General features: G+C 47.9%; 1 protein-coding gene across 1 annotated transcript in view; it reads left to right on the top strand.

Annotated features, from left to right (window-relative positions):
• Positions 1–14,902, top strand: part of MARCHF3 (membrane associated ring-CH-type finger 3) — a 142,696-nt gene extending 127,794 nt beyond the window's left edge. The window contains exons 4-5 of the mRNA XM_077768907.1: positions 7,617–7,826; positions 13,999–14,902. Coding sequence (XP_077625033.1) covers positions 7,617–7,826; positions 13,999–14,157 — 369 coding nt within the window. The 3' untranslated portion in view covers positions 14,158–14,902. The remainder of the gene's footprint in view (positions 1–7,616; positions 7,827–13,998) is intronic.
• Positions 14,903–16,616: the final 1,714 nt, after the last annotated feature.

Here is a 16,616-nt window from a genome sequence, read left to right as displayed (position 1 = left end):
CTGAACGCAGTGAACCTCAGGACTTGATGTCTACCCACCAACGGAAATGTCTTCCCTACCAGTCAATTTCATTGGTCTAACTAACCTTAGAAGATCATTTCTGGTCAGGGCTCCTGACATCCAGATGTTCGTTCATTCATTTTCATTAAGCATCGACTGTGTTCCAGCACTGTTCTTGTTCGAGGCATACAAGAATGAACAAAAATGAAGTCCCTGTTATCATGGAGTTCTAATGGAAGCAGAGAGCCAAATGTAAACAAGTGAACAGACAGATAAATAAAGAGTGTCTTTTCAGAGAGTGTCATGTGCTCTGTAGAAAATAGAGCCAGGCACTGTTTATAGGTTCAAGGAGTATTTACAACGCTAAGCTACCCTTTGAGCTGAGACCTAAGTGATCAGAAGGAGCCAGCCATGCAAGAATCTGGGCAAAGCCTGCCTCCCATATGGAAACAGCCACAGGTAAAGGTTGGAAATGAAGGGGCAGAGGGAGTAGGAGACGCAGTCAGAGAGGTAGGCAGGTGTGAGGTCAGGTCTTCTTGTAGTCCTAGGTAAAGAGTTCAGACACAATTGTGACCACTGGAGAGCCTTGAGCAAAGTAGCAAAATTCTCTCATTGATGTATGTACAAGGTCTGTCTGCCTGGTTTTGGAGCTGGACTATAGGGAAGCCAGAGTGGAAGCAGGGAGGCCATTGCCTCCCAAGTAAGAGATGATCGTGGCCCGGGGATGGCAGCAGTGGACGTGGAAAGAAGTGCACAGACTCCAGATACTTANTCTGAGCTGGCTGTCAGCACACAGCCCGACGCGGGGCTCGAACTCACGAACTGCAAGATCATGAGCTGAGCCGAAGCTGGACGCTTAACCGACTGAACCATCCAGGCGCCCCCTCCAGATACTTATTGAAGGTGGTGCTAATGGGACTTCCTGGAGGGCTAGGCACAAGACAGAAAGGAAACGGATGGCTGAGCGACTGGGTGGGTGGTGATGTCATTCACTGAGATGGAGGAGACGTGGAGAAAAGAGAGGTTGTGAAGTAAGTGCGAAATCAAGAGTTCTCTTTCGGACAGATTGAGTTTAAGTTGTCTGTTAGTCATCTAAGTGGAGATGTTGAGTGGGCTGTTGAATATGCACATCTGGAGCTTTGGAGAGAGGCCAAGGCTGGAGAAGGACATTTTAGGATCACGAGCAAATCCTCTGTGAAGTCTTCATTTGAGGCGCGTTGCTGCGAGCATTGTCAGCATCCAGTGATGGATGTCCCCACCAAGCATCTCCTCGGCTCCTGGCTTCAGAATTTCTTTCTGTGACACTTCAGCTACCCTGGCAATTCACTGACAGATTGGAGTTCAGGGATTTAAGACATCGGTAGGAGTCTGTCTGTTCGCTTTTTGTTGTGTCTCCAGTTAACAGAAATGCATGGTTTTCACATTTCATCGTCCTTTCTAAGTCATGGAAAGGACCCATCACCTACCCTCTGATCACCGCACTGCCCCTTCCACTTCGCGCTCCCCAGGCAAGCAAGACAGCTTAGTGTAAAATGAGTTGGGCTTTGAAAATAAGACCCATCCCAAGGAAGGTAAACCCTTGGTTAATAACCCTGCCAAGAGTCAGATTAACAGGAGACAGTCGAGCGGATAAACCCACATGAGACAACAATGTGAGACCACGCCTTCTTTTTCTTTTTCCTCTCCGTAAATTTGTGATGGCCGTATCCATTGTTAACCCTTCTATCAGTTTCTCGCATTCTCGTGATGGTTTCTCATTAAGGAGATTCATGGGGGAAGCTGTAATCGATCAGAGCTATTAGCCACCAGAGTGTAATCTGGTTCTAGCACAAACTGACCTGCATGCTTTTCTATCTTGAGGATTTAAGCCTATTAACTCAGAGGCTGGGAGGCAGAATCTAATGTCCTATAGCACTGCACCCCCTTCGCCCCTACAAATTGACACTATAATTACATCCGAACCCACAGTTAGTCCACCTTGAAAGGAATCACTGGTGCCCGGCTCACCTTGAATGTACACTTACAGCCACTGAGTTATGCTGTGTCACCAGTGGAATGATACTTTCGTTCCCTCTGCTGTCTCTGGCCTGGCGGTGCTGATTACTGTGGGAAGGCGGCAGGGACAGGCGGGGGGTGAGGAGGTCTGTTTTGTTTGGATGGTTGGTTGAGTGGTTGGTTTTTGTACCTATTTCCAAGAGCAGATCAATCTCAGGGGTTGGGAACGAGTTAGTGATGGGAATGAGATCGCCACAGAGAAACAGGCAGCTCACTGCCAGGGCTTTTAATGGTGCAGTCTCTCTGCTTTATGTTTCTGATGGAACGAGAGAACAGAAGGCAGGAAGGGTGCCCGAGTTGCTGGCAGATCCCCTGGCGGCCAAGTAGGTGAACCGGCCAGGTGAGGGATGCCAAACAAGTTAGGTATCCTCAAACACTGGCCTCAGCTTTCGAAGCACAGCTAACCCCCAAATGTAAGCAGAAGACTAATGTTAAACTAAAGCCTCATTCTTGAAGAGGAAGACATTCTTGAAGACAGAAGAGATTGTTTTGGAGCACAGTCTTTTGAGCTAGAGCACATGGATCAAAGCCAACACCAAACTTCTACAAGACTTCTCTGTGCCTCAGTTTCCCTGTCAATAAAACAGTGGTGATAATAGTGGCATTGCTTTCAGAGATTATCAAAGAGTAAATCCATTACTTCATGTGGCATATAAGATAGTACTCTGCATTTCATAAGGTGTGAGTGGACATCAGCTCCTGTGGTTGATGTAACATTGGAAATGCTGGATGTGTGAGATGCCAAGATTAGAAAGGGTCCACCTGAGCTCAGGCAAGACAGACACACAAACAAACCTGCCATTCTGCTGAAGCCTGCTCTTTTATGAGATGTGAGGGAAATGAAGATACTGCTACAGAATAGGTGTGTATATATATAGATTCTGCTATATAGAATATTCTATGTATAACTGATCAGAGAGGCAGAAGACATAGAAGAGCAAAAAATCAAATTGAACAATAATTGAGATCAACCTTTTGTCTGTTATGAATTACACCAAAATGAAGCTGAGATTCAGTGCCCACAGATTGGACCTCATTGTGATTTGGTAAGAGAATTAACATAGTATAGTCGCCTAAGAATATTTTATGAAGTTACCATGATACAATCCTGGCCAGCCAATCCTTCAGCTACCTGATGAAACAGTAAATCAGCGAGATTTACCATATCCCACCTCACTGAAAACTTACAAGAAAATCTAGTGACTGCGCATGCACACACACACACACACGCACACGCACATGCACCATTTGGTGCAGAAAGAAAATATAAATATGGAAATCAAGAAACAGCAAACTGAGGCTGGTTTGAATCCCACCTCTACCACCCAGTTGCTATCCATCCTTAGGTTATTTACTTTGTTCCCCAGTGCCTGCATCTGTAAAATGGGGATAATGTTAGCACGGGCTTCACAGAGTTATCGCAAGGACTCAATAAGACAGTGCATAACAAACTCAGGTTTCTAGCACTGAACTGGCTCCAGACATTTTTCAGTACTTTTTTTTTTTTTTTTTTTTTAATGCTACAGTTTGCTAAGCACTAGCTGGACAGCTCCCTCCCCCATCTCACTCAGGGTCCCTCTCTCTCTCACCCAATGGTTTATACACAACTATAGTTACATGGCTAATCCATGTTCATTTTAGAAAAGCAAGAAAATACACACAAAGTGAAAAAAAATCATGAATCCACGAGCAAGAATAGCCACTGTTTTGCTGGGTATCCTTGTGATCTTTGTCTGTGTAAATCCACTACGTCTTTGTAGGTGTAAATGTCCGTGTGTATGTAACTGTCTCATTATATATACAGGCTTTTACTGCGCATTCTGCCCAGTAGAACTCTTCCTGCTCAACAGTAGATCATGTCAGTAAATATAAAATGTGCATTATCATTTGAAATTACTCTATGGTATTCTGTTCTAAGTAAATTCCATAATTTATTTTTTTCCTAATTTATTTATTTTATTTCCTAAGTCCTCTCTTGCTGGAAATTTGAGGTGTAATCAAATTTTCTCTGTTACAGTCGGCTTGTATAAATACCTTGTTACCAACCTACTTGGATACTTTGACAGATGTCCTTACAATGGCAGAGGGTGGGGGTTTTTTCGCAGCAACAGATACTACCAGTGGTCTTATTCATGGAACTTGACATTTGTGTAAAAGATAAAGGGCACTTGGGATTCTGAAGAAGCCACCGATTTTAACATAATGCTACCTAGGGTTTAACTGCATACCTGGGCACCTGGCTGGCTCAGTTGGTACAGCATGCAACTCTTGATCTCAGGGTCATGAGTTCAAGCCTCAAGCTGGGCACAGGGCTCACTTTAAAAAAAAAGAAAAAAGAAAAACAACTTCATACTTAAATATGACCCAGCAGCAAACAACATAAAGAGTAAGCTGAGCAAATTTATATATCACTCAAAACCTGGATTCTGCCCATTATTAACTATAAATATATATTTATATATATATACATTTATAAATACACATATATGTATATATATTATCTGTATACGTACTATATATACAAAGATATATTTAATAATATATATTTATATATAGTTATAAATATACATACAGTTTATAAATATACATATAGTTAATAACATGCACAATCCAGGTTTTGGGTGATAATGTTCATGTAAAAAGGCCTGAAAATTTTTAAGAATATAGAAAATCACAGGCACCTGGGTAGTTTAGCCAGTTAAGTGGCCAACTCTTGATTTTGGCTCATCAGGTCATGATCTCACAGACCTGGGATCGAGCCCCGTGTCAAACTCCATGCTGAGCGTGGAGCCTTCTTGGGATTCTCTCTCCCTTTCCCTCTGCCCCTCCCCTACTAANNNNAATGCCCACCCCCCTCTCCAAAGAAATAAACATTTAAAAAAAATAATATAGAAAATCGAAGCACAACTAGAAACTGAAAAACCGGGAGCCAGCAATAGTAATAATAACCTTGCCTTTGTAATTTATCTTACACCAGACAGTGATTTGTAATTACCTCCTTCCACACCTGAGTCATTTCACTGGGTAATGTTAAGGGCCACGTAGGTAAGTAAAATACAAAACTAATTTTCGTAAAATGCATTCCGAAGTCCCAAGCAGCAGAAATTGAGGAAAGTCTTTGACAGTGAGGTCGGCTTGTCTGTGAACATCTATTGCATATTTATTGAGACTCTCCTATGTTCCAACAAGCGAGGCCAGGCTTCCAGATCTGCTATCAGGGAAAACCTGCAAGGGGACTCAGGTTGCTGCGATTCGAGCAACATTGTTTAAGGATCTGGATTTCTGCATGTCTTGCCATTTTAATATTTTTCGAGTATTTTACTGATAGGATCTCTGAGCGAGAGTGGAGAGATCGGAGTCCTCTCGCAGCTTGACCTCCCTATCACCTGGAGAAATCAGTTAACCTTGCTGAGCCTCCGTAAAATTAGGATAATCATACCGATTTCTACCCTCCGCCTCACAGCGATATTCCCAGTATTTAGGCAAGAAAATGTTACTTAATAAGCGCTCTTGGAATTTCTCTGAAGCTGCTGAGATGTGGCAGGGTCGGTATCATTTGTACTTGATCACTTAGGCATTTATGTGAAATTTTTTTTTATAACACTGTATTTATGTTCACAAACAAGTCACCTCCCCATTATTGAGCTGAGGTTGACTTCTTTCAGCATCTCGGCACAATGGTAACGTGGGTTGTCCCTGGAAAGTGGTATGTTGGGCACTGGAAGTCATTTAATAATGGCCCCAGGCAAACACTCAAGCAAGGAAGGGCACCTTTCAGAAAATCTGGTCCCTGCCTTTTACCACACCCATCATCTTCTCTGCTTACTCCCTGAGGCTTTTGCTGGCTCTTCCATTGCTCTGTCCTCACCTGGCTTCCTCTCTCTTGTCTCTTCCTCCTGCCCTTGACCATGGCCTTCCCTTTACTCCCCACTGTGCACCATCTACTCTCATGCCCTCTGTCATGCTGCATCCCTCCCACCACTGCTTCTGTGGGAATTGCAACCCTGGCCACTTGGAGGGTGTGCTCAGCAGCCCACAGTGCTCCCATTCGGGGGCCAGCCCATGGCACCGCTAAACCCCCATTTGCTTATGGAACAAGATGGAAGACAGACTCAGCCAGCGTCTGTTGCCACTCCCGTCGCGAAACTACGCTCAACCCTCCCTCCTCTGGACCCTTTGGGCACAGCCACCACTACATGGGGTACTGAGAGGGGAGTATTTGGAGACATGTTCCAATGCCCATCTGAAGAAAAGCCCCCTGGCCTCATTACTGTCATGCACGGACACCCATACATAAGCATGACTTTTTCCAGAATGGATTATGGAGAACATGTCAGCAGACATTCAGCAGTTCCCCAAGTGGGACAGCAACTCTGTTCCCCTCCTGTAGGAATTCTCCTCTCTGGTCTTTCAACACCACAGTTTCGCCCTCCCTTTTTGGGGTTGAGTCAGTCAAGAGCGCAACAGAATTAAGACATCAGGGACCACCCTAAGAAGGAGGTCCGGGGTCCTCACACAAGGAGGGGCATCACTGAGTTCATGAAATCACATGAATCTCAGTCTGTGGGGGATCCCCAAAACCACCATCAGGCTCACTGACTGACTGGGGACTCACAGGAATCAGAAAAGCTCTTTTACTCATAGTTACAACTTATTACAGCAAAAAGACACTATAAAATCAGTGGAGGGAAAAGGTGCACGGATGGGGTGAAGTCCAGAAGAAACCAGGTGCAAGCTCCCAGGTCTCCCCTCCCAGTAATGTCACACAAATCTGCTTAATTTTTCCAGCAGCAGTTTGTGACGACACGTACCACGCATTATCAACCCAAGCCTTGGTGTCCAGGGTATTTATTGGGGTCAGTCACATGGGCATTCAGCGCCTGCATGACCAACCTCAGCTACTCAGACTCCAGGCCCCCATGATGAACATAAGTGGTTAGCAGAAATCACACTGTTGGCATAAACTATTTCATTACACTCCTGCCATATGGCCCAAGGCCTCGGGCGTACAAAGATACTCGTAAAAGGCAAAATATTGCCAGGACTCAGAGCTCATCTCTGAAGAGCCAGTCTTGAAAACAGGTCTTTCAGGGAAACATGCATATGAGCAAGCCAGGCCTGCTGAGTTAACACTTTTCTGCAGACATCTCCCAGGGCCAAGATCCTAGAAGGTTTTGGCCACATGATGCTACTTCTTGTATCTCAACTATTATTTTCCCGAAATAATATCCTCTCTACCTTCCCACAGGGTCACTATTTAAAACACTAACCACTGTTTCAACAACAGCAGGCCATCTACAGCAAGGACACTTCTCAAATCATTGTTTTTATCATCATCACTCTAGTCATGTTAAATTATCACCATCGTCCCTGTAATCCGCGGAGGCGGGGCTTGGGGATGAGCCCTTAATGCTTTCCTTGTGATCTCAGCACGGGTCAGCAGTGCCTGTTCCCAGTTTCTGGAAGACAGCCTGAGGGTAGTGTGTCTCCACTCTGCCCTGGCATTTAACCCTGACCTTGCGTTTCTCTCTGTCTCTCTCCCCCTTTCCCCATCCCCGCAGTGGCTCAGAAACCCAGGCCCCCAGCATGAGAAGCGGACTCTGTTTGGAGACATGGTGTGCTTCTTGTTCATAACTCCGCTGGCCACCATCTCGGGCTGGCTGTGTCTGCGGGGCGCCGTGGACCACCTGCACTTTAGCAGTCGGCTGGAGGCCGTCGGACTGATTGCACTCACTGTCGCACTCTTCACTATTTACCTCTTTTGGACACTAGTAAGTATGGCCGACTGCCCCGGGGGGCTCAGGGCAGCTGGAGCTGGCCGCCCTGAGGTTGACACAGACTTCCCTCTTGTCTGTCTCATGTCCTGTTTGCTCCGCGGAAGACAGACCTGCAGGTGCTGGCGAGAGAGTCTGACGCGGTTTATTACCGTGTGTGTGTGTGTGTGTGTGTGTGCATACACATAGGTGTGCTGCTGGGAAGAGCAGATCAAGGAAAGAAAAAGCCGCAGCTTCTAAGAGCCCATCAGTCAAACACACACATCCTAGACATTTGTCCCCTCCAGCGTTCTAGGACTCCATCCGTTATGAGGCATGGCGTTTTCTTTCTGTGGTTTATGTTCTTCACTTTTGCTGGGATTGTAGTGTATTATGAATGATGCACTTGGCCACCGTTGCTGTCACTGCCTGCGCACATCGTGAATCCTCCTGCTGGTTATTTTCTTCTTACTTCCTGATGCAGCCTAAAGTCTTGGTCGGACGTGGGGCTGCGCTTTGCCTGATGATTATTCTCTGTGTTGGGATATTGACTTGGCTGCCCATAAAAATACTAATTTATCTCGCTGAGACGCCGCCACCAACGAAAACCATTTCCCAGTAAGCATGCCTGCTTGGGCACCAGTTGGCATGGCATTGGTCTCACGCTTTACGTTTCCCTCTGGGACCCGCAGGGAAGAGTGTCACCAGCCTCTAAAACAGTTTCAGAAACCGGGCCCCCTGCTTCCTGGCATTGCTCTCCTGTGCTTGCTCATTTCTAATCTGAACACGTTCTTGTTATTTAATATGTATTTCCTGTCCGGAGTGTACCATTCCCATATCCCGTAGCACAGTGTCAGCACATGGAAGCTTCTAGCACTCACTCACGCTTGCTCCTTTGCTCTGTCTTCCAAACCCTATCCCACCAGCTCCCACTCCCAATATGAAAGATGAAAAGAAGGGTGGAGGAGGAAAAAAGGAAAAGTTTTCCTAGAGGAAAGTGGATGTGACCCATCTTGTATGAAAGGGGGGATTGGGTGGGAAGGGTGCCTGGCATGGGCTCTTTGAGGAGAGTGAGAACATATTCTATTCCAGAAATGTTTTCCAAGAGGCAGTGCTACATAGTGAAGAGCACATGCTCTTAGAATCCACAGGCCCTGTGGTTGGACCCAAGATTTAGCACCCTAATAGCTGTATAACTCTAAACAGGGAACTTAACCTCTCTGATCAGCCTTCCCTTTATGTAAAAAAGTGGAGGGGCAGGCGAAAGCCCCTGGGTCACTGGGCTGCTGTGAGGATTAGGCACGGTAACTTCGGGAACATTTATCAGAGCACCCAGAACAGGCACGGAGCTTTCTTCCCCTGGATGCTCAGCCGTGCACAAGGTGCAAAGCAGTTGGAGGGAAGGAAAGGAGTTCTCCCCTTCGACTGGTGTAGAAACCGCGCTGCGTCGCCCCGCAGCAATAGTTACTGAGTCTAGACGAACCCCATCCCTGACAAATGCGTACCCAGCAGCCCTGGCAGGAGCCGTAAGTCAGGAGCTGACAGCACGTGGAAAGTGCCCTCCGGCAGAAACCCACTGTAAACAAGCTGTCAGGCTTCAGGAGAGTGTGCTGTGAAAATGTCTTAGATAAACAAACACGGTGTCAGTCGCAGCCCGGCTGCTCAGAGGAGCCTTCCTGAAAGGGCCTTACGGGCGTAGTGAGGGGGGACACACAGCATCCCCACCATCTCGGACTCGGCCGGCCTGCTTTTGCAGTCCGTGTGGGGACCTGGTGCAAGTCAGGGGAGCTGGGCCTTCTGGAAGCTGCGGTGCGGGAACCTGTATCTGGGACTCCGGAGACCAGGGTGCCAGCTTATCTCCACCGAGAGCCCAGGGAGAGGTGCCAAGGAAACGTCACTGTCAACATCACAAACCACTTGAACTCCACGCAGAGACAGTCAAAAGAGACTGGGTCCATGCTCAGCATTAGGAAGTCATCCAGGGTGGGGCACCTGGGTGGCTCAGTTAAGGAAGTCATCCAAGGTGGCACTTACAATTAGCCCCAGTTGAGAAGCGGGAGAGCAGAGGTCCCGGGGTGCAGTGACCCGGGAAGCCCCTCAGTTCACCGCATCACTGATGGAACCAACATCCAGCACAGAAACTGGTTAAGGCAAAAAAATGGAATGAATGAGCGATCTGTCTCCTCTGGCTGGCTTCCAGCCCCGTGGGGCAGTCATTTGAATTCTCCTTATAACGTGGGGAAACCTTCCATAGGACACTGTCCGACAAAGGTCACCACGGGCTGGCTGAGCCGCAGCCCAGATAGCCTGAGGCAGCCCGAGGGGGCTGAGTGTGACCTGGTGCCCAGTCCTGCACCGCGCCCCACTTGCTCACACACAGCCCCCCTCCACGGTACAGCTGGAGATCAGGGAGCCACAGCCCATTTCTGGGAAGGTGACTTACAAGGCTCTGACCCCATCAGCATGCCTCAATCACACTATAACCTCTGGAGGGAAAGGGCAGAATAAAAAATACGTAATGAGATTTCCCAAACCCTGCTGTGACTTTACAGCAGACCTGAGACCACAGCCTGTCCCCTCCCTGACAGGGAGCGGTGGGTGCTGATGTATTCTAGCCCTCCTTGCCCGATCCGTGCGACCACAGCTCTTGGTAGGATCTCACCCACAACAGGTTAATAAATATCAAATGTATACACCTTAAGAAACCCATCCCAAAAGGAATAGTATTTTTAGAATAGTGGCCCTGTGCTCATTCTTCCTCCTCTGTCCTTAAAACCTCAGACATTTGGGCTGCCTGGGTGGCTCAGTAGGTTAAGCACCAGACTCATGATTTGGGCTCAGGTCATTTTCTCACAGTTCACGGGATCGAGCCTCCAATCAGGCTCCGTGCTGACAGTGCAGACCCTGCTTGGGATTCTCTATCTCTCTCTGCCTCTGCTCCTCTCTCTCTCAAAATAAATAATTAAAAAAAAAAACCTCAGACATTTAAGAAATATCTATAGGCAGTTCCTAACGTGACAATTGCCACAGCCTCTTTTTGGTTTGTGTTGTTTATTTTTCCGTCACTGCCTCATTTTTTCCCCTAAACCAAACCTCTCTTTGTCCTATTCTGTGGCACTGCAGGAAAGGAGGGTCTCGGAGCTCTCGGCCCAGGCTCAGCATGAACCCAGGGCAACCGCGAACCCAAGGCCCCGTCTGCATTACGCCCACTTTATTTTATTGTCCCCGGATAAGAAACCATCTTTATATGATGCTTTCTTCTTACTGATTGAATTTGCCTGCAGACTGTGATGGTTGACGGCAATGAAGATAGATTAATGCATAATAAGATCCCATTTGTTTGTCTCCACAAGCAGCTGATTTTTGCACCTCCTGGCCAAGGCACCAGGAGACCTGCTAAGTTGCTGACTCCTGGGCAGCCTGAAGCAGAATGCTGCTCAGGCTGGAATGCGTCTGCGAGTCGCCTGGGGATGTTGTTAAAATGCACGCTCTGATTCCTTGAGTCTGGGTGGAACCCCAGATTCTGATGTTCTAAGAAGCTCCCAGGTGCTGCAGCCGGCCGCTGACCCCCAGCCACACTGTTTTTCTCCTTTTCCCCCAGTTCCCTTGTGTCTCGGGAGCATCACAAAACTGTCTTCCTTTCCACATTTAACACATCAAAAATCACAGGCTGAGAACAGGAGCGCGTGTGAGGCACTGGGCTAAGGGCTTTCTGTGTGCTCGGAGATACCACCATGCACATTTTGCAGATGAGGAAACTGAAGCTTGGGGGTGGTAAGCAACCCCCCCAACCCTGGTGCTGCTAGGCAGAGGACGGGATTCAAGCCGGGGGTGCCTGTCCCGAGAGCCCAGGGCCTGCTCCCTGCACCCAAGGAAGTGCTGTCCGCATACACCCACAGCGACTTCTCTGCTTACAGGGGTCCGGCAGGCACGGCTCTTTAACGTACAGAAGGGTGTCTTTTGTTTTTTAAGTTTATATATTTATTTTTGAGAGAGACAGGGACAGCATAAGCAGGGGAGGAGCAGAGAGAGAGAGAATCCCAGGCAGGCTTCCTGCCGTCAGCACAGAGCCTGACACGGAGCTTGAACTCATGAATCTGTGAGATCACGACCTGAGGTGAAACCAAGAGTCGGACACTTAACTGACTGAGCCATCCAGGTGCCCCAGGTCTCTTTTTTGTTTGTTTGTTTATTTTGAGAGAGACAGACAGACAGACAGACAGACAGTGTGGGCATGTGAGAATGAATGGGGGAGGGGCAGAGCAGGAGAGAGATTCCTGCTTCCTTTCCCCTACCCCCCAATGTCAGCCTTGATCCCACGAACCCTGACATCATGACCCGAGCCAAAATTATGAGTAGGACACACAACAGACTGAGCCACCCAGGCATGCCCAAAAGGGTCTCTCGATTCGAAACTGAGCTTTCCTATCGTATTCCCAGGTTCCCGACTTCCTGGACTGCCAAAGCTCTTCATTAAGTACTTGTCTGCATTCTACTCCTTCCCTGCTCTTGGCCCTGAGCGGCCGGCTTTCCAACCTGCCTCTCTCACATTCATGAGTGGCACCAAGCAGCAGCAGGACAGAATAGATGCATGAGAATCAAGCTTAAAAAAAAAAAAAAAAAAAAAATCTGATCCCCTTTGGCATGTTCAGGGCCTTTTGGAGAAAAGCACATCTGTGTGAGTTGAGAAGCTTATATTTTCATATCCAAATCTCTCTGGCACTCGGCCTGTAGCATCTGCTTTCTAGCCTTAGAAATTTGAGCTAGTGGCCTTGAATTTCATGATCCTGCCAGAAGACCAATAAGGCCTTTCTGATCAAGGGCCTGTGCTCTCCTCTGCTTCTTGAAACACCCGAGCACCAACCGTGGGTCAGCCCTCTCTCTGACCACCGTGAACCCTGTGTTGGGATCATCCTAACCCACCCACTCCAGATTATAAACAGCCCACACCGGGTAATGTGTCAGCCTAAGCTCACAGGCACCTTCCTTCCCACCTTCCCAGCACCTACCTGGTCATCTGGATGGTCTCCAACTGGAACCTACCCCCATTGTTAAAGACAGTTTACTCATCTTCAAAAGCTCAGATTCTGAATTGCCTGGGCAGTCCATCAATGCTATAAGCCCACCTTCTCCTAAGCAGATGTGTCTCATTCCAGTGTATTTACATGGGAAGCAAGTACTTTTCGTCACAGCTATGCCACAATAGGCCATCAGTTTACTGCTCGTAACGTTGTGTATTCTATAAGGGAGGCTTGAATCTGAAGCAGTGTTGCAATCAGAAAGCATAGGATATTTATTCACTCAGCAGACTCTACTGAGCAACTTCCTAAGTGCCAGGCACGTGCTCGGTCCTGGGCATGCACAGGCGAATACAGCTCTGACCCTGCTCTCAAGTTACTTCTGGAGCAGGGAGAGAGAGAAACAAATACCCTCATGGACAGAGCACTTGATGCTCTGCTGAGGTAGGCACAAGGCACTACAGGTGCCCATGGAAGCTGAACCTATCCCAGGCTGGGGCTCAAGAAGAATTTGTCAGGGGACCTGGTGCCCAGGCCAAAGCGTCCCCACTGGAAGCCATAGAACACCATAGCTACAGGCAGTTGGAGATCACCCATCAGAGCCAGCTAGTACGGTTGTACAGGCTGTGCATGGCACAATTCGAAGTGTACACTTCCTATCATAGTCTGAATGTTGAATTGTGCAGAGTCCAACCTGCAGGAGGATACATGATGCCCAAGCATCCCTCTCATTTAACCTGAAGACCAGAAAGACACATTGCCCCGTCTCACATCTGGGCGAAGGCTCGCGCTGTGCCCACCCTGCCCAACTGCTTGTGGCCAACCTCCTTCACAACTGATGCTTTGCGGCCCAAACACTACTATCCTAAAACTAAATCCAGACTCCAAAGGAACCTCATTTCCTATTCATATCCTAATTTCATCCAATATGAGAGGGAATAGAGGAAGCCACCCCAGGAACCCTGCCTGTGTGCACTCATGAGGTTTCTCTGGCTGGTCCCAACCTCCCAACCCTCAGCCACTTGCTAGAGCCGTTTTGCCCATGCGGCTCACCCCGCTGCACCACTGCCAGCTCTTCAGAGCTGTTGTAAATGACGTTCTCCGTGCCCGGGTTTGATTCTCAGCTTCTGCTTACCTGAAACCTTCCCTTATTTTTCCTCTCCTGACCCCAGGTGTCATTTCGATACCACTGTCGACTGTACAATGAATGGCGTCGGACCAATCAGAGAGTGATTCTCCTCATTCCAAAGTCTGTCAGCGTACCTTCTAACCAGCAGTCCCTGCTGGGCCCCCATTCTGTCAAGAGGAACTCAAAGGAGACCATTGTTTGATGCTTGTGTGGTTGGCCGGTGGGCTCGTTGCTTGGGGTTTTGGAAGTGTCTTGCACTGGCACCATGCACTGAGCCACTCCCGAACCCCTCCTGAAGCTGTGGTTCTCAGAACACTCAGAGCCGTGTGAGCACATCGCCCCAGCGACGGACTCGGCCTGAGCAAAGCAGATGCTGTTTGACTTCAAATCATGGATGCTGCACTCACGTGATACTTCCTCAGCTGCCAAACATGCTTATTTAGCAGATACTATGTGGAAATTTCTGAACACCTCTTTAACATATGAGGAAGGTTGTCCTGCTAAAGATGCAATTCAATGCTTCCTTTTTTATTACTATTTCAAATATATATATATATATTAAAGTCAGATGATAATTACGATCGAAAAGCCAACGTTAAAACTGGTTTCTTGGTTTGGTTTGGGTTAGTTTAATCGTTTCCCGGTTTCTACTGTAGATCCTTTGGGGGTAATTTGATAACTTGAGTGGTCTTTTTCATGGCCTTCTTCTCTCTCACTCAAGGGGACGGCTACGGGACAAGGCATATTTGAAGGACGTTTTGTACTAAACTTCATTTATTCCGTTTTTAAAGGGGGAAGAAGGCGTGGCAACTCTCCCTACAGTGAGCTGTTTATTTAAATTTCATTAAGGAGGGAAAAAAAAATTATGGTGAGAAGCACGCTCCTTTCGAATTGTTTGGTACTGCCAGCTGATAAAAGCTATTTTCTAATAATAAATATCCAGTGTGTGAAAGACAAACCCCGCTGATTGCAATATTCTTTTTTTTTAATTATAAAACCTGTGAAGTTTCCCCAAAGTAGGGTTAAAAAAAAAAAAGACAAGCAAAAAGGTCGGTGTTCTTACTCCTGTCTTGTTGAGCACATGTCTTAATTCTGCCTTCACAAGGAACTGGAAGATTGTGACCTGTTTTGCATATCAATTAGCATTCCCATTGCTCTACCGAATTTCTAGCTTGACAGGTAGATGTGGCAAAAAAATCTGTCCTAGCAGCCTATGGTCCCTTTGTCTGATTAAAAAAAAAAAAATGCATCCCATACAGTGCCTTCCCCCAACCATGAGCCAATTCGGTCACAGGCTGAAAAAGACCTTTGCTAAGGGCTTCCTGTCCCTGTTTCATCCATCACTGTGTAAAGGCTCTAAACTGCACCCTGGGTTTGCAGCCACTGAAACCACGGGGCACATGTGTCGTCTGAGGAAAGCCCTTGCTGGCTCTGACTCCCCTGTCTGCCTGCCCGCCGCCTACCCATAAGCCCGGGAGGAGAAGGCGGAGCCCAGCATTGGGGAATGCTTAAAATATGGATTTCTAGAACATGACCCACATTCTGAATATCGCTCCAGCATCTGCCTTATGCTCCCCGAGGGGGAGAGTGGGAAGTGCAAAGGAATAGGCGGCTAGGAGGGGAACGATTTTTGTGTGCAGATCGATCAAGCTGATGGAACTGTCACCTTTGTCTGCCGAGCCCCCCACCCCCACCCCATTCACAGACTGCTCCCCGCGCTGCCTGGGGAGGGAAACAGCTGTACTACTCTCCCCTGCACAACTCAGATGTGCTTTATGGCTGGTGACAATAGATTTCCTCCCCACCACGCTTCACTTCGACACTCCGTTCCAATAATCGACGCCTCAGCCCTTCTGTTTGCTCGGCCCCGCTCACCCCTCCAGGCTGTCATTAGCTGCACCACCATCAACCGTTTCTTAATTGACCTTTTTAAAATGCTGGATACCACTGGCTGCACACAGCTGTCACACATTAAATTTCCAGAGCCAAGAGTCCAACTTGGTAGCTTGTGAACTACAGCCCTGTAATAGATTGGATAAATAACATCCACCCAGCCCTGGTCCCTGAGCTGTCAGGTTAACCAGCGACACCTCTCAGTTGATTGGCACAAGCAGGCATGAGAGGACCAGCCCCTTTATCCACCCGGTTCCTTCCATGAATTAAGGAGGTGAGAGACTCCCAGGATCATTTCCTGTTGAGGCTGGCCACAGGGAGTCCCTGCCATCTTGGTTCATGAGAGGAGATACGGTGACTCGAAATATCAAAGGCAGACAGGTACCCGGCTGCTCGCTGAGGCCCCTGCGCTGGGAAGGTGGGCACGTTGGTACTGAGTCTTTGCCACACATCTTTCCCCCATACTCACATCCCTGCCCTGGGAAATAAAGCCGAGTCCAAATGCAGGGAGTAAATTGCTTGTGGGGTAGTGGGCAGGACACTCCTGGCAGCCCAGAGTGGCATCAGTGCATCACTTCCTGGGCCATCAGCTCGGGTCCTCTTCATGAGACTCTGAGCTCCAGCAGCACCGGCATGCATCTGAGATCCTGAAAGTTCTTCATCTGCTCTTGGCCCTTTATGACATGGTTCAAGGTTAGGGAGCAGCACGTGTACAAGGCACCAGCCAAGAAGCCAGGGAGCAGGCGTCTTTGTCACCAAGCTTTGTCA

The sequence above is a fragment of the Crocuta crocuta genome, unplaced genomic scaffold, assembly GCF_008692635.1.
Source record: "Crocuta crocuta isolate KB4526 unplaced genomic scaffold, BGI_CrCroc_1.0 scaffold64, whole genome shotgun sequence".
Taxonomy (NCBI): domain Eukaryota; kingdom Metazoa; phylum Chordata; class Mammalia; order Carnivora; family Hyaenidae; genus Crocuta; species Crocuta crocuta.
The sequence above is the reverse complement of the archived record's forward strand: the minus strand, read 5'-3'. Positions and strand labels throughout refer to the sequence as shown.